This window comes from Columba livia, chromosome W (genome assembly GCF_036013475.1).
Source record: "Columba livia isolate bColLiv1 breed racing homer chromosome W, bColLiv1.pat.W.v2, whole genome shotgun sequence".
Taxonomy (NCBI): Eukaryota; Metazoa; Chordata; class Aves; order Columbiformes; family Columbidae; genus Columba; species Columba livia.
In genome coordinates this window covers 19,334,913-19,359,291 of record NC_088641.1, presented here as the reverse complement: position 1 = coordinate 19,359,291, position 24,379 = coordinate 19,334,913, and the positions used below count along the sequence as shown (strand labels likewise).

The following is a 24,379-nucleotide window of genomic DNA, read 5'->3' as shown; positions in this document are numbered from 1 at the left end:
ATGCAAAAAATGTATAATAAATGTATATACATGCAGAGTGATATTCTCATCACCTACCCATAGAAATAACTTGTGTGAAAGTCTTCATCAGTAGGAAATACAAGCATACGCTTGTTAGCTGTAGCTCCACTCTTGTATCTTCCACACTTCCAAACAGCACACCTCATAACTTAGCTTAAATTTAGCATACATCAAACAGACAAAAATATTTTAAATATAATTTACATACTGTAATGACATTTCTCAGTGTAATAGCCAACAATTTAACAATCTGGAAAAAACAAGCTGCCTATTTACAAAGCAATCACAGCAGAGATGTATTTTTGCTTTTCTCAGCCTTGATTTTCAGGGTCAAATTTGAAAATGAAATGTCCCTGACAGCAGGGTTATCCATACCTATCACCAGTAGATGACCAACGAGGCCAAAATAATGGCCATGACACTGCAACAAATCCTAGAATTCCCAACATGTATAAAAGAAGGAATAAGCAATAAACACCTACATGTGTTTAAAAATAAACTAACCAATAAATAAGTTGTAAACAAGTACAACTAGATGAAAATTGCAGCGAAGACATATAAAAAAAATCCTCTAAAAATCCTCCATTCCCAGAAATCGATTTCCTTTTTAAGTGCTACAAAGATTGGACAGGAGGGGTTAAATTTGGAAATAAATAATACTTTCCTGGCCAGCTACATGATCATCCGATAACGTGATGCAAAATGAATGCATGGTACTAAGAAATAAGGACAACTAGCTTTGGCTAAGAAATAAGAAATGAAAAAATGTTTTCAGGTTGAAAAGGTAAAAGGATTAACTACAACCACAGTCATAACTTTTATCTGCTTTTGTTTAGAATGGAGCCACTCCTTGTAATAACTGACTGTAACAGGATTTCAACAGATAGAAAAACAGACACCAAAACAAGCCATGCCAGAATCAAACTTTAATCTAGCACAATTAAGAGGTTCCCTGGTCAGTACTTTAAACAATCTGTTTAAGAAAACAATCACATCTTTTGAGAAGCCAAGGTATCTTGTAGACATACATTTCCCCAGTGATAAGCTTTAATTCATTTCTAAAGCAATAAATGCTTGAAAAATACAAGACTGAAAGTTAATGACTACTAACAGCAAAATACAACTGTTGACATTTAATGTTAACAGGAGGAGGGAAAGACTGATCTTTTATTTATTTTTGTAAAGAATTCAGAGGCAGAGGTCATCATGAGGACACCATTTCCAAGTGTCCAATTCTCCCTTAATTTACAGAGCTCATAAAAACTAATTCCACTCAGGACAACTGAATTGGAAGCTACATGCACAAAAATCCAGGTCTACATATATCGACTTTCATTTTAAGCTTGCAACACAGAAAATTCAATAATTTTTTATCTGCTAGCCACTCCCATGCTTTTCATAGAGCCACATCTAAACATTCAGCAGTCTAAACTGTGTTGCAAGATCCACGCTCCTATTATCCCTTAATTCATTATAATGGTAGCACAAGCAAAAAGAGGAAATCATCATCAACGATTTGGACAAGGGAATAGAGTGTACTATCAGCAAGTTTGCTGATGACACAAAGCTGGGAGCTGACACGCCAGAAGGCTGTGCTGCCATCCAGAGACCTGGACAGGCTGGAGAGTTGGGCAGGGAAAAATTTAATGAAATATAACAAGGGCAAGTGCAGAGTCTTGCATCTGGGTAGGAACAACCCCAGGTTCCAGTATAATTTGGGGAATGACCTATTAGAGAGCAGTGTAGAGGAAAGGGACCTGGGGGTCCTGGTGGACAGCAGGATGGTGGGACCACATCTGGAATATTGTGTCCAGTTCTGGGCCCCTCAGTTCCAGAAGGACAGGGAGAGTCCAGCGCAGGGCAACAAAGATGATTAAGGGAGTGGAGCATCTCCCTTATGAGGAAAGGCTGAGGGAGCTGGGGCTCTGGAGCTTGGAGAAGACTGAGGGGTGGCCTTATTAATGATTATAAATATATAAAGGGTGAGTGCCATGAGGATGGAGCCAGGCTCTTCTCAGTATCAACCAATGGTAGGACAAGGGGTAATGGGTTCAAACTGGAACACAAGAGGTTCCACTTAAATTTGAGAAGAAACTTCTTCTCAGTGAGGGTGACAGACACTGGAACAGGCTGCCCAGGGGGGTTGTGGAGTCTCCTTCCCCACAGACATTCAAACCTGCCTGGACACCTTCCTGTGTAACCTCATCTAGGTATTCCTGTTCCAGCAGGGGGATTGGACTACATGATCTTTCGAGGTCCCTTCCAATCCCTAACATTCTGTGATTCTGTGAACTGTAAAATTTCAGCTGTAGGTTAAAAGCAGTGATCCTATAAGCACTGTACCTTTGTGCTGAAACAGCTGTACAGCAGTACTTTATCATAGGAAAGAAAATATATTAGTTAGCAGAACCTGAATGGAGAATTTAGTCCTTTAAGTCATTATTTCTCTTTAGCTTTCTTAAATTTAGGCATGTAGCGCCAAGCTCATCACCTAAACTCCCTCCCACTGTAGCCAGAGAGAGGAACTTCAGGGTTATGTAATCTCAGCCTGAAAATTGCAGCCTGGAGCATCATCATGTCCCCTCCTTCCCCAGTAAACAGAAAGAGCTTAGAGAACCACCTTAGACAAGGCACCTAAATTTTACACTGCCCAAGTTCAGCAAGATGAATTCCAGCCTTAGGGATGGGATTTAAACTTCAATATAAGTAGTGGAAAAATAATGAAATCTCCAGGACTATGCTGATTGAAACAATTTCAAAATTAAAAGCCTGGTGGTCTGAATCACCCTCTGGAATCATCTGTGTCTTTGCAATGCGGAGATGTGGAGCCTTATTTAGGTGTGAATATCACCCTAAGCTTTAAAACACACAGAACAGGTACAATAATAATAGCAATAACAATTACAGCACTTTATTCTTACAAAAAGCTTTCCATTAGTGGATCTCAAAGAACTCCGAGGTGGTTATTAACCTCCTTTTACTTATGGGGGAAACTGAGGCAAGCAGAGATTTGTAGCTTGCTCAAGGCTAACAAGTAGAGGAGCTCAGCTTTGCTGTAAACAACACTCCCCTCAAATTACTGAGCTATTTTTAACTGGTAAATTATTGAGGCATTTAAAAATAGTGTTTAGGAATCCTTTTCTGAAACATGCAAAAGTTAAAAGGTGACGCACAGAGGCACTGAGGTACTCACAAGCCCAAAGAGACAGGGCTTCTTTCAGCCTCACCTCTGCAACTTCACTATGAATACAAGCACTGCTTTATCTCAATCTCAGTACTCTAAATTAAATTGCATTTATTTTTATATAACGAAAGAGAATACTGAAACATTTTAAAAGAACAGAAGACCTAAGAACATCCTCATTTATATTTGACACACATTTAAGAGATAACTCCATTTACCTTCAATATTAAACAAAACATAGAATGGACTTAATACCTATAAAAAAATTAAGATCAGATAATCATTACAGTAATCAAATTAATCAAATTTGTGTGCCAGAAACTAGAGGATTGATCTTAAGTGATTTGCCAAAATAGTTTTACAGTAGACACATCAGTAACTTTGATCTGAAAAGAAAGGCTTCATATACTAGACTACAGGCTGAAGTGACAGTCTTTTTATTTTAGATAAACAATACAAACCTGATATTATTTAAAGCATGATCCAGAGCTGTGGTTTCATAAAGGATGTACAGTTCAAATGGCATAAAGTAGCTGAACCCTAAAACAATGCCTAAATGGGGTGGGGGCAGAAGATCTGTGCTTTACCTTGTTTATCAACATGAAATGCTTAATTGCTATTTATATTTATTAATTCCGGGTTACAGTAGTTACATTTCAAAATTTACAGGGTTAGGCAAAGAATACATTGTAAATACAATAAAAAACAATAGTAGTGTAAATCATAAAGTGAACAAAAAGTTATCAAATACACATTCCTCACATTTTCCTTCATTTCACACAGTAAAGCTTTTGTTGTGTGTTTTTTTTTGTTTGTTTGTTTGACCATAATAATATAATAATAAAAAACCCCACCATGGTCAAATGAGTATCTGTTCTCAGACTAGATCATTTTAAAATATCATATCAAAAGAGATCTCAAAAATTCAAGTCCTGCTGATCAATATTCATTCTTTCAGGATTTTTGATGACTAGATGATAAATGTCTTGGATTTGTTTTACCAAATTATATATAAACACATAATAAAGTCATTTTCATTGTGTGTTAAGCAAAGGCACATGAAACATGGCTGTGTATTGAAAATATCAGGAAGTGGCATGCACTTTATATCTTATGATAGGATTTATTTTCACTGATGCTACCTAATGATTCATTAATTATGGAAGCAGATATATTAGCCAGATCTCTTCCCCAGTTTTACTTGCAAAAGTGTATTAGGAGGATTTTGGAAACCATCACATGCTACACTTACATAGTTATGGCAGTTTAAAAACTCAAAAAACCAAAACCAAACATACGAAACCTCCACCAAAACAAACACACACTACAAAAATTCCCTATGTAAATACAACTTACATTAGGAAAAGGCAGGCAAACATGCACCCCGTACACAACCCCCCCTCCAGAAAACATCACATTTTTGCAAGTACAAACTGCATCTTCCCATGAAAGGACTGATACCACTTTGATACAAAACTTTTCATGGTCCAGACTAACCCCCTGCTCAATCAGTCTGCAAGATTTAACAGAGAACTTGAAATCGCTTTTAACTTAATAAACCTGTTTTCCATGTGCCTTCATTTTGCTTATCTAACACTATGAAACTAATAAAATTTGTGAGAAAGACCAATTTTTAGCTTCATGTTTTGCAAGGGGCTGTCCATGTCTATCAATCAGCCTGAATATTTTAGCTTTTACAGTACAAATTACACAGTGCATTTGTTTTAATGCTTCCAAATGTAACTGCAGTCGTCACAGTGCAGATCCTGATTATATTAAAAAGATCTACTCAACTCACCTGATTTACACACACTCATCAGGCAAAAACTCCCCTTAAAGTCAGCTGAAGGATTCTCTGACCAAAATCTGCAGAGTAAGTTCAATTTCTAATGGGGTGAAATAATAGCCCCATTGAAATTAGTAGAAATTTTCTGCTGGTTTTAATGGGGCTAGAATTTAATTTCTTAATGTCCTTGAAATATTACTTTTATAAAAAGAGATTTACAGTACGTGAATACAGGAAGAGACAAAAATATATTAAATAGAAAAAAATCAGTGATAATAAATATGTTTCAATTTGTAAAAGAACTGCCAAATATAATCCCTTTTCATTGAAGTTAAGATTGATCCTCCAGTCTTAACTCTAGCAGCTCAGATAAAATAACCTAACAATCCTGCAAAAACACTAAGACACTGTGAACTTAAAAAAGATATGTATATTTCTGCCTGAATGTTTCCTAATACTGTTACAAATAACACCAAAGATCAGCATATCTGAAAGGTTTAATTTTTTTTTTCTTTTTTTCCCCTGCTCATTTATTTTTTTTCAATAGCAACACTAAATAAAGTTTCACTGCCTTTACTTGAATTTGGTTTATGTTGTATATTACCTTATTTTTTTTTCTAAATAAAACCTGAAAAATCATGCTTTATTAGAAACATGTAAAAGCAAAACCTCAAACCCTCAGATAAAATGACGTGTGAAGGGTAGAATTTCCTATAGACCTTCCTTACCAAACTCCACTCAAGGAAGGGAAGCAGCACACATGCCTAGGGAAGAAGCTGCAGCCAAGACTGCAAAACCACTGCACACTTAAAGCCCCTAGACTTCAAAGGACTCCTATATAGGGTCCAATTCTAGGAGCAGATCCTTTAATTTTTTATTTACTGAATTGTCAATTTGACATTTAATGACATTTAAATTAAGTCATATAAAGACTTATTTCTCTTGCACTTGCACAAAAAATGCTAACACAGTATCAGGTGAAACACAGCTAATTAATCCTGACTCTGCAATTACACAGGTGTTCAATTATTCCCATGCAAATAGCTGCCACATTGAAAACATAATTCAATATTAAAAACGGCAATATAGAAACTTAAATAGGCCAGTTGGGTTTAAATTTGCAGTCTTCACTGGAATTACATCAGTCTACACCAGCTGATCTGATTCTTTCAAAACCAGAAGTAAAAGTCTTTAAAGAAACTAGAATGTTTCTTTATTCTGAAGTATAAAACCTAGGCCAATTAGAGAAACTCTAAATTATCATCTGTGATTCTCCATGCCTGTGCAAAACTACTGATTTCTCCTCTACATGTTAAATTTGGTGGGTCTGAAGTAATTTGTTGAGATGTGAGCATAAACATACATTCAAAACATAACTATGGGGTGGAAAGTAGAAGAGTTTTCTTCTGATAATCTTAAAATAGTCTTAAATAATGCCAGACTGCTTTAATAAAATACAGAATGGATGAGAATAAAATTTATGGTAAAATTTCAGCTGAAGAAATTTTAACTACCCAAAAGTTTCGAGTCAAAGCCCTTTGAAAATAAGAGCTTATAATAGAAATCACAATGAACAACTGCAGCCATATAATATAGCAAAAATATTTCCAGTTGAAAAAAACCAAAACAAACCAAACAAAAATACACCAACCTGAAATTATGTATTAGGAATGTTTTCTTGAAGAGATGCCAAAGGCTGTCAAGCATACATTTAAAATACAGACCCATCAATAGTAACGCTCTCTTAAGGTTAGTTTCTTCATTGCTCTGCATCTTTCAAATTCACAATACAAAGCAAGAAGAGATGCTCCTGTTTAATTGCATAGCCTGCCAAATCCCTAATCAGGTAGGTTATGCTACAACTGAACAACAGAAAGGTGGGGTTCCCCTCAGCTCCTAGAAGTAGAAACATACTTCTTCACATGGAAAACAAGCTAATGGACCAGATATTCAACCGTATAAATCAACCCACACTTTTCATTTCAAAGGAGATGATTTATGACAGCTGAAGATCTGTCTCCAGGTTTGAGGCAAGTGAAAAGAGCAATCAAACAAAACAATATTTACCATTTACAAAACCACTTACAGCCATTGGTCTCACACAGGTGTTCTTAACACTAGGTAGTTTTTGAAAGGAAATTAAGTTAAAATTATATCTAATATGAACTATTCCCTCAGTCTTCTGGGTGCCTTGGAATAATTTTATCCTAGAAAGAGTACAGCTTTAAAGTCTGTATGCTCAACTGCTATAATCCTCTGCTTGTTCTTTCACATTCATAGCTACTTGAAAAAAAACAAACAAAAAAAACCAAACCAAACCAACAAACAAACCCACAAACACACAATTAGCATAAATGTATAAATATGTTTGAAAGTTTTTAACTTTTGCCTATAAAAATCAATTTTTATCTATTAATACACTGAATGATTTCAATATCTTTTTTAAACAGATTACCTAATGAAGACATTACAGGTTGGCAGAAATTTCACTGGCTAAATCCCTAAACAAAGTTATTATCCATTTATGAGGTCAATACATAAAAGTCTGTTTCAGTCTGAGAGAAGTTTGGTTGATCTCCTTACACAATTTGTTTTGAAATACTTAATTGTTCCATATATATTATTTTATAAAAAAGGTTAAGGGCATGCTTACAGACATACTAAATTAAGTTACTTCTACACATTAAAATAAACCAGTTACTACAAAAAGCTGCTTCTGCATGCATGGGAAGATTCATAAAACTGTCATGCTTTAAAATATGCTGCTCTTAGTCATAAAGGTGTGTATATATATCTCAAATCTATGAACATCAGAAGGATCCAATTTTTTTTAATATAATCAGCAAATCATCTTCCCTGAAGGATCTTGAATTTTAAACAAATGAGGACAAGTTTATTAAATTGCAATCAAACATAAAATAACTCATTTAACTTTTACCTATAGCCAAGTTAAAAATGCACACAAATTCAGATGAGGGAGTTTTCTTACAAGTTCATATCAAAATCTTTGTATCGAAATTATGCATGAAGGTGATCTGCAAAGAATTTATTCCAGTACTTAAAAATTATCTCCTGCATAGTCTTTCAGTTACTTTGAGAATAACACAGCTCTTTAACCTCAGATTTTTTAAATGAAGGCATCACATATTAAAAAAAAAAAGTCAGTCTGGGCCAGGAATAATGTTAAAACACCAGTGTTAGTATAATACCAATAACAAAAAGCATTTCTTGAGTTCCTGTTACAGGTTTGATCCAAACCCCCATACAAATTGATGGAAAAACTCCCACTCACTTCAGGGAGGAGAGAGAGAAAAAAAAGAAAAGGGAAATAAAAAAAACCAAACCAAATCAAACAAAATCACAACACACCACAACCAAAAAAAAACAGACCTACAGAAGATACAGTGGTTACTTCCAGCAGGAAGAAAATGAATTACACTAAAATAATTAGAAAACAAAGTTACTGTGGTTTAAAAAGCAAAATAACAGAGTCAAAGGAGATCTTTAGTGTTCTCTTAAACTATATCTATGCAAAGACTTTCAATTTCCATTATTAGAATTTCAATTTAATTTGCATTAGAAACTTGTAGCAAGTTCTAACTGATGATAAATATACATTTTTGGTAGCTATGGAGAAGTTGCTTCACATGAAAAAAGGCCTTAATGGAGAAGTGAACAAAAAAAAATCCCTGTATATAGTGATAATAGTAAGAATTAAATAGAGATTTCCAATATATAGTTTAAATTAATCCTACTTTAAACATCACCATTTCAAGCCTGCCTATTCAGGATAGCTATCAGTATAAAAAAAATCCACACAATAGCAAGTTACTGTATTATTTAAATGAAACTATTGTTCTGGCATTACCCATTACAAGTAAATCATACTTTCAGTGGCATTCATACATGATTCAGAAGCTCTTGCTGTCTGACCGAGACCAGCAGCCCATACCTTCAGACCACCACAGTGTTTACTAATCTGACTGTCAAGCCTTCCTTTAAACTCCTGTGCCAAGGTTCAATCCATCCACCGACAGCTGCTTATCTTAGGACTGACACAACTATTTTTATTCCAGCATGAAGGATGCAGTTTGATTGTAAATACAGAAGGAAGCAGCAGTATTTTATGTGCACAGGTCATGCATGCACACGTAATTGGGTGTGATTCATCTCACCTAACTTTAGCCAAAAATTATCTATTCTAAACTGCTTCTAAGGGAGGTTTAGGCAACTAACAGAAGAGACACTGCCAGGAGATATCTTCTGTAGGTGCTTATTTCTTCCCATTGACTCAGAAAGATATCCATAGAACAGCAAACTAGACACCTAAAAGAGGAGATGCCAAACACACATATATATATACATGTGCATATTTGTGCACACAATACAAGACAGCTGCTTCCATAAATATACCATGTGCGACACAGCAGTCTGGACAGAAAATGAGCTACTAAATGGGAGACAAAAAAAAAAACAACCAACCCACAAACAAACAAAAAAAATACAACCGAAAAAAACCAAACCAACCAAAAAAAAAAACAAACAGTTGTGCACATTTGTTATATATAGCTAAATCTTTAGGGTAAGCTTATTTATTACTTCTGCCTAAAAAGGAAGAAGAAAAAAACCTAATATGTGACACATTCAAGCTACAAAACTTAGGAGTAAACAGATAGTTAAGGAAATGTTATGGGTCTGTAGCTAATCTGGTTCTCTAGGGTACTTTACATATTTAAATATAAAACGTATTTCTTTATATAATTTTTTTAACATGCAAAAAGAGCATTGGGATGAATACTCTGAATGCTCCTATTGTAACAAACATAGCTGTACTGATCTTGGGGTATCTAAACAAGGATTCTAAGTTATATTTTCCCAAGTTTGGTGATGAAAGCTTAGGGTGATTCCCCCTCATACCTTTAAAGGTGTTTACACATGTGTTCTGGCATATGCATGTAGGTATACTGTGGGGTTTTTTTAAACTACATATATTCTCTATAAATTAAAGTGATACCATGGTAATCAACCCCCTCCCCCCCAAAAAAAACAAACAAACAGAAACAAACAAACAAACAAAAATAAAACAAACACACACAAAACAAACAAACAAACAACAACAAAAAAACACAAATAAAAACCCCCAAAACAAAACCAAAATTAACAACAAAAAACCTCACAAAACAAAAAAATGCACATATAAAAAGAGAAAAGCAAACCTTGTTTTTAGCATAATCCAAAGTAACATCAAGATTGCAAAGACCGGATTTTTTTAAGTTTATGATTGATTCAGATCAGGATCTGCAATATTCCCATTCTCTGGAAAGATAAGTGGAAAATTGTTATTAAAAGTCACTGGAAACTCTAGCGTAGCATCAACATTTTGATAGCCCATGTAAGAATTAAACGATGGCTGTAGAAGTACTTGGCTATCAGGCATCTTTATGAAAGCCCCTGACTCTGTGGTAGGGAGGATTCTTTGGCCAACTAGTTGAATTTTAGGTTCCCTGGGCTCCGGTTGTTGCTTGCTTTCTTCATCTGTGTCAAGATGGGTTAGCTTTTCTATCCACATGCGGGATTTCTCCTCTGTCTGCCTCTGCATCTCAGCAAAGCAGTTCATGGCCTCTTCCAGGACATTGCCTATGTAGTTCCTATCCCACACGGTGCCCCTGTCAAGCAATCCTGGAATTTCCCTGGTCGCTCCTCCAGATCCCCCAGCACGACTGAAGTCAGCTTTAAAGACATTGAGGCCATTTGATAAGACATCATTAAGTAAGAACATAATATTGTTTAAGGCATGTTAACTCAGGAAAACAAACTTTTCTAATGGCATCCCTTGGATATGACAATGGGGGAGGAATTAGCAAATATTAACAGTATTACCATCAAAAAAAATTACACTCACTGAGATTATAATAGAATTTTTAACTTCAAGATTATTTTTATTCTGGAATTCTCAGACAATTCTGTCACAAAGGTTTTTTTTAATAAACCAAATTAGTCCAATTCCCTTAAAATTTCTGTTTTGAATTCAACTGAAGATGTCAAAAACATTATATAATAACATGCTTAGTTCTGTTAAACTGCGATCCAAAATACTACTGTTTAACTAAATAATTATGTACATTTTACTTAGATACTTGAACCCTTTTATAATGGACTGTTAAACACAGACAAAACTGTACATGAGATAACAGAAATAAAGGCTGACACAGTGATTGCAGCACCTAAATTAGTCAAGCCCACAGCTTACTGATCTTGATCTAATTTTGGGAAAACCACTAAACACCTAAGAGAAAACACAACACATATACACAAACAGACGCTATGCTAATACATGAGGTGAAACCACCCTCTGTTAGGTCTGATGGACACAGCTACATCACAGGGGTAATCCACATGACATGTAGGAGTGATCAACCTCACACCAACTAGAAGTGTGCCCCTCATTGCACGAACCACTGGCTGTGCAGCATTTCTAGCATTACTTCTAGCCAAGGCAGAAAACAGAGCATAGTTGGAAGGAAATTGTTCTTCCTTCTATCCATCAAAAAGATGGTTGAAATGACTGGCTTCAAGATTATCAGGAAGAACTTTAGCAGCAAGGAGAAAAGGTCATCCTCATTATCTTACTCTACATATCAATAAGAAAAGGCAGTGGTAACTATATTTTTAAGTTTAGAGTTCACCGAGGAATCCTCTAGGAATCAATAAAACCCCAAGAAAACAAGACTGTACCTGTTTGAGGAATAACAAACAATGTGTGCATGCCCTCCAAACACACAAATGTTACCTAAGGTAATTTAAATAAGACAAGTATCACATTAAACTACACAAAGCAGCTACAGAACCTGACAATTTAATATGTAAACATGAAACTTGTGAGATCCTCTGGCTTAAGAATAATAGAAAATATCTCAAGAATGAGAGAAATCATTGCACAACTTAAGCAAATATTTACTAATAAAAACATATGACACTAAATATTGGAGATTTTACGGTGTACATTAAATTACAGTATTACTTAAGCAATACATTCTTTTTAGGAGCTATTTAAATGAGATATAGAATCATTTCAGTTGGAAGAGACCCTCAGGATCATAGAGTCCAACCATAACCTAACTTAACCTAACTCTAGCACTAAACCATGTCCCTAAGAACCTGAGTCTGCGACTTGAGGTCTAGAAAGTAACTTCTACAAATGTGCAATTCCGAGAAAAAAAAAAAAAAAAAAAAAAACAAAACCAAAAAACCAACTGAAAGAGACTGTAAATGAAAATGTGCATGTAGAATCATAAAATCATTTTGGTTGGAAGAGACGCTTGGGATCACAGAGTCCAACCATAACCTAAAACTAGCACTAAACCATGTCCCTCAGAACCTTGTCTAAACGCCTTTTAAACACCTCCAGGGATGGTGACTCAACCACTTCTCTGGGCAGCCTGTTCCAATGCCTGACAACCCTTTCCATGAAGAATTTTTTCCTAATATCCAATCTAAACCTCCCCTGGTGCAACTTGAGGCCATTTCTTCTTGTCCTATCGCTTGCTACTTGGGAGAAGAGACCAACACCCTCCGCACTACAACCTCCTTTCAGGTAGATGTAGAGAGTGATAAGGTCTCCCCTCAACCTCCTTTTCTCCAGGCTAAAGAGCCCCAGTTCCCTCACCTGCTCCTCATAAGACTTGTGCTCCAGGCCCCTCACCAGCTTCGTCACCTCCTCTGCATTCTCTCTAGTACTTCAATGACCTTCTTATAATGAGGGGTCCAAAACAGAACACAGTATTCAAGGTGGGGCCTCACCAGTGTCGAGTACAGGGGGACAATCACTTCTCTAGTCCTGCTGGCCACAGTATTTCTGATACAAGCCAGGATGCTGTTGGCCTTCTTGGACACCTGGGCACACTGCTGGCTCATATTCAGCTGGCTGTTGATCGATACCCCCAGATCCCTCTCTGCCAGGCATCTTTCCAGACACTCTTCCCCAAGCCTGTAGCACCGCCTGGGGTTGTTGTGACCCAAGTGCGGGACTCAGCACTTGGCCTTCTTAAACCTCATACAATTGGCCTCAGCCCAATGATCCAGCCTGTCCAGATCCCTCTGTATGGCCTTCCTACCCTCCAGCAGATCAACACTCCCACCCAATTTGGTGTCATCTGCAAACTTACTGAGGGTGCACTCAATCCCCTCGTCCAGATCACTGATAAAGAGATTAAACAGAATTGGCCCCAATGCTGATCCCTGAGGAATACCACTCATGACCAGCCACCAAATGGATTTGGCTCCGTTCACCACAACTCTTTGGGCTCGGCTCTCCAACCAGTTCTTTATCTGTAAGTCACAGAATCACAGTATGTTAGGGATTGGAAGGGACCTCAAAAGATCATCTAGTCCAATCCCCCTGCTGGAGCAGGAACGCCTAGGTAAGGTCGCACAGGAACATGTCCAGGCGGGTTTTGAATGTCTCCAGAGAAGGAGACTCCACAACCCCCCTGGGCAGCCTGTTCCAGTGCTCTGTCACCCTCACTGAGAAGAAGTTTTTTTCTCAAATTTAAGTAGAACCTCGTGTTCCAGCTTGATCCCATTACCCCTTGTCCTATCATTGTTTGCCACCGAGAAGAGCCTGGCTCCATCCTCATGGCACTCACCCTTTATATATTTATAAACATTAATAAGGTCACCCCTCAGTCTCCTCTTCTCCAAACTAAAGAGACCCAGCTCCCTCAGCCTTTCTTCATAAGGGAGGTGCTCCACTCCCTTAATCATCTTCGTTGCCCTACGCTGGACCCTCTCCAGCAGTTCCCTGTCCTCCTTGAACTGAGGGGCCCAGAACTGGACACAATATTCCAGATGGGGTCTCACCAGGGCAGAGTAGAGGGGAAGGAGGACCTCTCTTGATCTACTAACCACCCCCCTTCTAATACACCCCAGGATGCCATTGGCCTTCCTGGCCACAAGGGCACACTGCTGGCTCATGGTCATCCTGTTGTCCACCAGGACCCCCAGGTCCCTTGCCCCTACACTGCTCTCTAATATGTATTTTCCCAACCTATACTGCAACCTGGGGTTGTTCCTGCCCAGATGCAGGACTCTACACTTTCCCTTGTTAAATTTCCTCCGGTTATTCCCCGCCCAACTCTCCAGCCTGTCCAGGTCCTGCTGGATGGCAGCACAGCCTTCTGGCGTGTCAGCCACCCCTCCCAGCTTAGTGTCATCAGCAAACTTGCTGATAGTACACTCTGTTCCCTCGTCTAAATCGTTAATGAATATATTGAATAATATTGGCCCCAGTACTGACCCCTGAGGCACTCCACTAGATACTGGCCTCCAGCTAGACTCCGCACCATTGACTACCACTCTCTGGCTTCTCTCCTTAAGCCAGTTTGCAACCCACCTCACTACTCTATTGTCTAGACCACACCTCCTCAACTTAGCTGTGAGGATGCTGTGGGAGACTGTGTCAAAGGCTTTACTGAAGTCCTTCGGTAACAGCTAAACAAAATGTACAATTATTCTCTTATTTCTGAGCAGTAGAAATGCTACTCATCAGGGGCCAAAAACCTTCTGTTAAAAACCCTACTTTAAGTCTTCTGTCCTATCTGTTTACCTATCAGTCAGACAGGCTGGAAATTCAGTATTTATGTCCTCTGCTCAAAACCAAATTATTTTACAGCAACTAATTTACATCCCTCTGACTGCATTTTAACTAAAAGTAATGAAGTAAAATGGTACCTTTTTCCTAAAATGTGGTTCATTTTGTTTATTCAATGTCTTTCTCCTCCCTGAAAAAGATATTTCTTGTATTCATATACTCCTAGTGTTGAACATCCAATATGATTCTGTTTATTCATCTTTAGTTAGAAATCTTATCCCAAGATCAAGTAACTAAATAGCAGTCTTTCACGGGTTTATGATCAGACATCTTTAAATAATGTTGAGTAAGTTTTAATTGCAATTGAAATAAAAACTACTGATGGTGATATGTGAGACAATTTAGGTAGGATTTTAAAGTTAAGAATGAACTAGCATGGTCAAAGTTCAGAAAACTGTTTTGTAAACTGAATAGACATGTATTGAAATATATATTACCCTGCAATACCATTTTTAAAAGGCATCATTCAAAGTATATCAACAAATTACAGTAGCAGCAAATCAATGCTTCAAATGCTTCCCTTGCAGTTCTTATAACAAGCCTTATTCAATCTTTACTGGTGGCCTTTATTGTTAAAAAAAATCAAGTCTAAAAATGCATTTTTATTATACTAAAAAGCTGGCATTTATCTATTTGGTCCCTTTGCTATCTGTAAACTTATAGAGCTGTAGTTTTTAAGTTACACCAAGTTAATAGGCAAAGAAATTTGCAGTCACAAAAAGGTTAGAATCCAAGAATTTTATCTTATTTTCAAGACAATACCTCATGCAGAAAAGCACCTAAGAAATTCCTCAGTGCTGTCTCTTTATAGGATCTATTAAGTACTATCCAAATAACAACCAAATCCAAATTTATTTAATTTAGGAAGCCTGACAACATAACAATTTAAGAAGATATGCTGCATCTTGGTTCTAATTAGCAATGGTGGATTCCTCCATGTTATTATGCTACCTGACACTTCCAAATTAGTATCTTACTGCAAATCACTCTTAACAGATTTTTTTTCCCCCTGTTCTTATATAATTCTCATTCTGAGTTACTTCAACCAAATTCATCCCTTGCAAGACGCTTCATCCAAGGTCTGTGCATAATTCTTAGGAGGAAGCAACCTGGCTGAGAGTCCCTCATACATACTGTGCCCCACTCTTTGAATTTCTGCATATTAAAAAAATATTTTTTTCTTTTTTTAGCAAAATGAGCTGGAACACTTTTTTCAACATTAATACTGAAACTTTTTTTCAGATTTTTTGAAAGCCTAAAACATGAGTTTCGCTTACTTCAATTCAGATTTTTCCGAGTCGTAGAAAGCACAAGTGGTGAAATGCCAATATTTTCATATTATATTTGAATTTTTAAGAACTCCTTCCTTCTTCCAAATAAAGTGTTTACACAGAAATAAATATTGATTCCCAGACTTGCTCTCATGACAATTTCATTCAGAGTTAATTTGCGTGGTCAAATTTGAAATCGTTTAAAGGAGAAACAGCAGCAGGTCTAGCAGAACTTATTTCATGACTCAAAGATCATCCTCTTATGCCATGAATGCTATCTGGTGTTTAAGAACAATAAAATCCTAAATGCCAAGAGAGAGACTCAGTCATTAAAAGATAAGAAATTGTTCCTCATCTGCAATAATTCAAAAATCATAGCAGTCCCCAAATTAAAGGGCCCAAGATTATGACTGACTGGTCAGGTCAGTGAAAAGATTCTCAGTAGCATCCATGAAGTTTAGATTGAACCTATATTTTCAGGTATAAATTAACACCCTATAATATATTCAGAATAACATACCATATTGTGCTTAGCTCCTACTGAGCTCACGATATTTGTATATAAGTATTACCAGTAAGATCTCAACTCTTTACTCTTCCAATCTTTGTTGAAAAGAAATACAAGCCTTTCAGTATTTTAATCCACGTTACATTTGAGCTCAGCAGAGAGAACTGACTCTATTACACAACTACACAGTTCACAACTTGGCTGCACACACAAAATGAAGCTAATAACACTACAGATGTTCATGGAATTATTATGTATTTCACTGAACATTTTTCTTACCTTACTAATTTAACCAAACATATTTCAGATCCAGTGATGTGGATGGTTTGAAAAAAATAACTGCACTACTAAAATGGAAGGGGTTTAGTTATACAACATGAAAGACTACTGTATTCTCAGATGTAGCACTTTAATTTTCAGACCACACACAAGCGAACTGTCTTCTGTAACACTACATGTGTCAATAGAAGGTTAAGAGCCAGAGCACATATAACCTTTTGTTAGCTTTTAACCCTGGGCAGCATCTAAAAGAATAAACAGCTGTTAGCTCGCTCCATCACCTTTCCTTCCCTGGGTGAAAGGAAGGGAAAAGGAGGAAAGACTTGTATGTTGAAATAGAAACAAATTTAATAGAACAATAATAAGAACGATATAGAACAACACTTAGCGCTGGAACACGAGCTCTTAGCAATGAACGCCAGAGGGTGGACACTGTGAGTTCAGTAAAAACACTGAGATCACAGCAGGAAGTCTCACAGACAACAGCCAAAGAAGGGCCAATCCCAGCAACTTCCTGTTAATGTATGGAGCGTGACGTTCATTGTATGGAATACTTCATTGGTCAACCTGGATGTCAATCTAAGTGCTGTCCTGTCTGTGCCCCCCCCCCCCAATTTGTACCTTCAGCTGGACAGTTGAAAAAGTCCCTGGTTTCTCTTTCAACAGCCAAGATATCAGTGAGTTCTTACATTCTGTTCATACCAAATCCCAAACACTGGAAAGCTAGTGGAAGAATACATTAACTCCGTTCCAGGGTGCTATCTTGTTATTCTCAAACCAACCCCAAAGCAAAAGACCATGCTAGCTACTAAGAAAAGATTCTAAATGCTTGAAAAATTATCTCAACTTCAGACAAACACACCTTTGTACATGAAGGCCACATTAAACTGTTACTAAAAATTTCAGAGCATCTATGTTGGCAAAGCTATTTTCAGACAATAGATATTTGAAAATTAGTCCAAATAATAAGCTACGTTTAGACAGTAACCAACATTACAGCTGAAGTGTCCCAATACAATAAGATTAAGGGGAATACAGCCTACCTGTAAAACTTTTCTGCATCAATGTGCACAGACTTTTTTCAAAAGTAAAGGCAAAAGTTTTTTCATGCTTACATCCTTCTGACAGGTGCACTGTAGTTTCTTGACACTCAAGTTCAAATATCAAGTTAAATCTGAAGTTTTATCTTAGCTTTTGACTGTGTGCAGAGGACACTCATGGCCTGAAATTTCCAGTACTGCTTTTTGATCCCCTGTATTATTTTCCAAGTACGTGTTCATTCCCTAAATTTTGAGGATATTCACAGTGTAATGCTAAGTGCACTAAACTGGCTTTCTATTAAAAAAAAAGTTAAGCACTTTGCCAGTTCCAAGAAGATGGATCACAGATAGCATGTGAACCTACCACTGCGATGGAGAGCTGGGAGTCCTACTCATACTCAGAGCTCCACTGCATGTGTTAAGACCACAATGTTTCATTAACTCACAAGTGGCACAGGATGAATTTTTGGCCAACCTTGTCCTTATCTCCATAGAGAATATTTTTTCTCTTGTACTTGGAGACTGCTTCCCACAAACTGAAGTCGTTTCTATTCAAAGGAAAACCACAATGTGGCAGGTATGCATTGCACCTAATTCCAAAAGGACAGCTCAAAAGTTTTAATGTCTTAAATGTAATTTAGTATCAAGCAGATGATATGTGCTATGAAATAAGAACAAAGGTCATTGTTCCTCAGAATGGTTTCTGCACTCCCACATCTTGCATTGCAGGTAAAATTGGGCCTTGGTGTAATCATCACTAAATCATCAAGTTCTTTCATGCGCTACAATGGGACCTTTTTACTGCAAGCGTATCACATTAAGAGCGAGAGTTCAAATACAAAAGAGCCTAGTGGCACAGAAAAAGTACCCTAGAGTGGTTTCAGTTCTCTGCAATGGAAGTCAGAAATCTAAGGCAGATGTGAAAATACCATGTGGTGACTTCCTGAGTCACAAGGTACTTTTATGACTTAAAAAATCATATAACCTTAGGGATTTCTTTTGTTTGTTTTGTGGTTTTTCAGGGGTGGGGAGGAACCTGTCCCAAAACTCAATGAAATAGTCTTCTTTGACAGGCTTTATTTAAAGCTTTAATTGCCCAGCAAAATGTAAATACAATAAGTAAAAAGGCACAAAACTATGAAGGCTAGAAGTTTGACTAACTACTAACTTGGTAAAAATAATTTTAGATCTCTATTAGAAGTTTACTACATAATAATTATAGGACTATGCCTTTCCCAGACTTTCTAATAAACATTAACTTCCTTTGTGCAACCTGTTTCCTAGCAATATGTGAGAAAAATGCCGATTCCAATGGTGACAGAATCATCCACCATAACTGAGTCAGTTTAAACAGTTTTTTGTAAAACATGCTGCAAATATTTTAAATAATCTAGCAAACATTAGTACAGCAGTTTTCCTTTAAATGTTCTTGCCCTATGTGAGCTGATATTTATCTAAAAAAAATCTTCTAGCACAAGAGACAAAAAGGCATATAACCCAGTAAAAATTGGCAAGCCAAAAAGTTTATTATGTGATTTTATTTTTGATTGCCATACGAAGATTGCCATACGATGATGGTTCTATGGTATAATATGCTGCAAGAATAATTCACACAAAATCCTGTCCACAGCACTTAGGCTAATAAAATAACAAAGACTCAGCAGACAAAAAACTTGAAGAATTATTTCTTTTGCTGATAAAACCATGAGAAGGCCCCTATAATTTGCCGCCTCCAATCTTAACACTGATATGTCAGAAAGTTAAAAAGTTAGAAATTATAGATCCTTATGACATAGGAAAATGGTAACAGTTTTGTCTAAAATGTTGAAAATTTAGGTGTGGATACAGCTTGGGCACCTGCATAAACAAAATAATATTTATGTCCTAAAACAGATGAAAGCTGCAAGAATCTACAATAAAGCTTAGTAGATTTGCCATGCACTGAAACATAGAGCTGAAAGCACAGCATAAGTGCAATAATGAACAGGGCCTTGCTGTGTCAAAGGCAAGAGGTATGCCATGTTATTTCTAACACAGCTGCCAAGTTGTGGTCTTAATACATTAAAGCAAATCCGGACACTTAAGAAAGTATTTATTAGATTATCACCACCTAATTGGATTTGACAGGACTGATAAGAATTCCTACAGGCTTACAAAGAAAAAAAAAAATAAAATTCCAGAATTCAAAGATAGCCCTTCCTCCAATTTATCATTTCTATGATTTGTCGGCATGCAAAAGTGCACTGAAATCTCAGAACATATTTTTAAAATTTGCCTGTGTCTTGTTAATATACTGCAGCCTTCAAATTTACATGGAGCTGCAGTTCTCCTGTTTTTTCCTCAAGTGTCACCCATCTAATTTATCATGACAGCTGAGAAACTATGTCAGATGCATTACGGTTCAGTTTAAAAAACACCCTCTACCTGGTATCTCTGCAATGACTGTCTTGCTGCTCCCTGAAACCTCTTCATCATCTGATGAACTCATGCTTGAGTCACACGTCAGGTCACTATCACTGGTACTGCTGCCCTGTAGCAGGTTGTACTTCTTGCGAGCAGCTGCCTCCCGTTTCTGTCTTAAGAGCCGGATTCTTTCTTTGTGCTTTTGGCTTCGATGACCTTTTACCTTGGTAACTCGACCATTCTGCTTATCACTAGATTGTCGGTTTTTCTTGGCAGCCATTGTTGAAGTTTCACTTTCAGACCTGGATCGCCTGGATTTTCTCCCAACTGCAGCCCCAGACACCACAGAAGGGTATCCCTCTACAGCAGCTTCAGCTTGACAGGGCTCATTCTCTTCTGTGGAAGACAATGTATCTGAGTCAGCCAAATGCCCACTGGAAGAAGGGGAAAGCATGCAATGATTAGAAGAGTCACTTTCGTAAACTTGACTACCCGTTGGCTTATCATTCTCTGTAAATGCTATCTGAGACTCCGAGAAGTCTCGCCTCAGTTCCATCAGTAAGCAAGGCATTGAAGAGAGCACTGCAGAGTCTGCTGCAGTGGGCACACTGTCCTTCTGAGTTTGTGTCTCCAGTTCTATAGGTCCGTCTTCATCAGGAGCAGTCTCTTGCTTTGCAGAAGTCTTTGGTGGAACTTCTGAATCAACAAGTTCTTCTGCTTTTACAACTGTCTCCATCTTCATTTCAGAATACCAAGGTCCTCCTGGTCTCAAAGCATAGAGCACGCAGTCTGGAAGACTGAATGAACTAGATATGGACTTCAGCAATAGAGCAGCCTGCACAAGAACAGAACAGTAAGAATAATTTACACAAATAACTCACTCAATCCTTTTTCTTCAAAACATTACCTAAACAACTCACTGCTTTCAATTACAGATAGCATGTTTCAATATCATGTTGTTTTTCTTCATTTACATTTTCCTAGTGAACTCATCCTGTTACAACAAAATATTCTTCCTTTCACACACCCAGGAAAAACAGTATTGGAATCACATTAAATGTGGTTCACCTCACTAGAATAATCAAAACAGATCAGAAAATAATAAAACTTCCTCAACTCTTACTTTATAAAACTGATATCGCATATTATAAGCAACATATGCTAAACTTCTTTACCTAGAACTTTAAGCATATTTTAATGGAGAATTTTAGCCCTTATGAACAATGTCAGCCTGAAAATTCCCACTTGATAGTCAACTACCTGGACAGACCAACTAGGAGAGGTGCCAACTAGAAGAGGTGCACTGCTGGACCTCATCCTCACTAACAAGGAGGGTCTGGTTGAAGCGGTAAAGGTTGAGGGCTGCCTTGGTTGCAGCGACCATGAGATGGTGGAGTTCAGGATCTCGTGTGGCAGGAACAGAACAGCAAGCAAAATTGCAACCCTGGACTTCAGCAGGGTAAACTTTGGCCTTTTCAGGCCACTGATAGGGGAAATCTCATGGGCAAGGCTGCTTAAAGGTAAAGGGGCCCAAGATAGTTGGTTAGTGTTCAGGGACTGTTTCTACCGGGCACAAGATCAGAGCATCCCAACACGTAGGAAGTCAAGGACGGAAGCCAGGAGACCTGTGTGGTTAAACAGGGAACTGCTGGGTAAGCTCAAGTGGAAGAGGAGAGTTTATAGATCATGGAAGGAGGGGCTGGCCACTTGGGGAGAATATAAGGCTGTTGTCAGAGCATGTAGGGAGGTAAATAGGAAAGCTACGGCCTCCCTAGAATTAAACCTGGCGAGAGGGGTCAAGGACAACAGAAAGACCTTTTTCCAATATGTGGCAGATAAAACTAACACCAGAGGCAATGTAGGCCCACTGATGAACGAGGTGAGTGTCCTGGTGACAGAAGATACAGAGAAGGCAGAGTTACTGAATGCCTTCTTTGTCTCTGTCTACTCTGCCTGAGGCTGTCCTGAAGAGACCTGTACCACTGAGGCCCCAGAGGAAGTCAGGACAATGGAGGAGTTTGCCTCGGTTGATGAGGACTGGGTTAGGGAGCAATTAGGCAATCTGGACATCCATAAATCCATGGGTCTGGATGGGATGCACCCCCATGTGCTGAGGGAGCTAGTTGAGGTCATTGCTGGACCACTCTCCATCATCTTTGCCAAGTCTTGGGAAACGGGAGAGGTGCCCGAGGACTGGAGGAAAGCAAATGTCACTCCAGTCTTCAAAAAGGGCAAGAAGGAGGACCCGGGTAACTATAGACCAGTCAGCCTCACCTCCATCCCTGGAAAACTGATGGAACGACTTATCCTGATTTCAGTCGACTTGGCAGCTTGGGTTCCAGCCAATTCATCATAATGAGCCAAAGGTAAAAAGTTCACTGTGACGAAGCTGAAGGAGCCTTCATCCAAAGACCCTCAAAGACCCCTCCTCAAAATCACCAAGTGCCACTGCGCAGGCGCAACAGGGGAGGGTCAAGGAGGAGACTATGGAAATGGTTATCTGAGACTCATTTTAATAAGAAGCGGGGAAAAGTTATGAATATGTATTCCTGGGGTTATTATGAATGTGTAATACCTTACTGTATTTAAGCACACTTCTTATTGTTTAAAGGTGTGCGTGTTGGGCGGAGCGAATCCCCCGCGCAGCCAGCACTGATTTGCTTATGCTCTAATGAACATGTGTTTAAGGAATACAAGGAATTGGATTAAATGTTGTTTATCCATAGAAAAAGCATAAGTTATTTATTTCAGTAACAAATTAATCCTGATCTTCAGAGCAAGGATTTTCTTTCTATTAAGAACATTTATCTGAAATATCCTGAAAGTAATCACACATTGCATTATCTGCTAATAGCTCCAATTGGCAGATCAGGACAACTGCAATGTAATTTCAAAGTAGTAAAGTCATCTCAGTATTGCAGTATTCATTCAAGAAGGGCTTGTGCCTGTCTCCTGCAAAAATCAAAGCTGGTCCAGCAAGGACAGGCACAAATTTGCCTTGCTATTGTTGTTATTTGGAAATTTTGAAGCAGCAATGAGCACCTTGGACACAGGTTGCAGTTCCAGGAACCCTTAAATCCATCTTGCAGTCCACTGCCTACTTGCTGGGCTAGTTAACACCCATCAAGTTCTTTTGTAATTGAACTTCCCAGAGGAAAGTTGTGCACCTTATCATTGGGCTAGTTGGCTGAATGAGATCAAAGTCAGGGTACAGAAGGAGAGCATCTTACACAACAGATAGCAGCAACAGGCCTGGAGCAAGGGAGAGCATTGGACGATTCACCTGATCTTGCAAAACCACTTCAAAATTGCACAACCTTTGACATCAGGAGGACAGATATTCTCAGCACATAACAGAGTTGTTTTGACAAATTCTGTGTTATGTTCCTTTCCAGTAACAATGCTGCCTACCTAACCAATGCTACAACTGAACAGGCTGTCTTGCCACTTCCACAGCAGAGAAAGGGACTTGCCAGCACCTCCTCATCTCTTACAGCTAAGACGTCAAGTCACTGAACTAGAAGTGGTATGGATTTGTTGGAGGTATACGAGAAAGACAAAGGACATTAATCAACCTTTATAAAATAGTTAACAAGACATGGCCCTGAAAGGAGGAACAGGATGATGCCATAAATTAGCCAAGCAAAGAAACACCAAGAAGCATGAAGAGAACAAGCCAGCTGATATAGCCAAAGTGAGAATCACTTGAACTATGGGTGAACTATCCTAATTAATATAGTAAAAAACCCACCCTCAGGTAGGGAAAGCCCCCTACCACAAAAAGCCCCTTCCTCACAGAACACACACGGTGAAAACAGAGGATGCTCTTGAGTAGAGATGAAGCATTGCAAGAACCAATGGGAACAAGGGTGGCTAAGTATAACTGTAAAAGTACTGATAACATTTATACATACTGAGCAACAGTTAACAGTGCCATAGCCAAGGTGTGCTAGCTTTGTGGAGTTACCACCTAGCACCCATCTCTGCACAGACAGAGATATCTCAACACTGTGTTATTTGGATTTTTGCACACCGGATAAAAGAATCCAGTTTTGGGACAACAGATTTATGACAGTCATTTAACAAAAAGATGAGTTAAGAGATATTAAGCAACTCTACAGTTTGTAAGTATTTTATAATCAGACCATTTTACACATCTTTGCCACAGGAAATAAACAAAACTAACCCTCAGGTGTTTTAAGTTTCAAATACTTTAATTCAATACTAGTGCTGTGTCT

General features: G+C 38.0%; 1 protein-coding gene across 3 annotated transcripts in view; it reads right to left on the bottom strand.

The window, feature by feature from the left end:
- The window catches only part of LOC135577177 (protein ARK2N-like), a 79,505-nt gene that overhangs the window by 25,166 nt on the left and 29,960 nt on the right, over window positions 1-24,379 (bottom strand). For all 3 annotated transcript variants that reach the window (XM_065045014.1, XM_065045013.1, XM_065045012.1), the window contains exon 2: window positions 20,163-20,976. In XM_065045014.1, coding sequence (XP_064901086.1) covers window positions 20,163-20,883 — 721 coding nt within the window. In that variant the 5' untranslated portion in view covers window positions 20,884-20,976. The remainder of the gene's footprint in view (window positions 1-20,162; window positions 20,977-24,379) is intronic.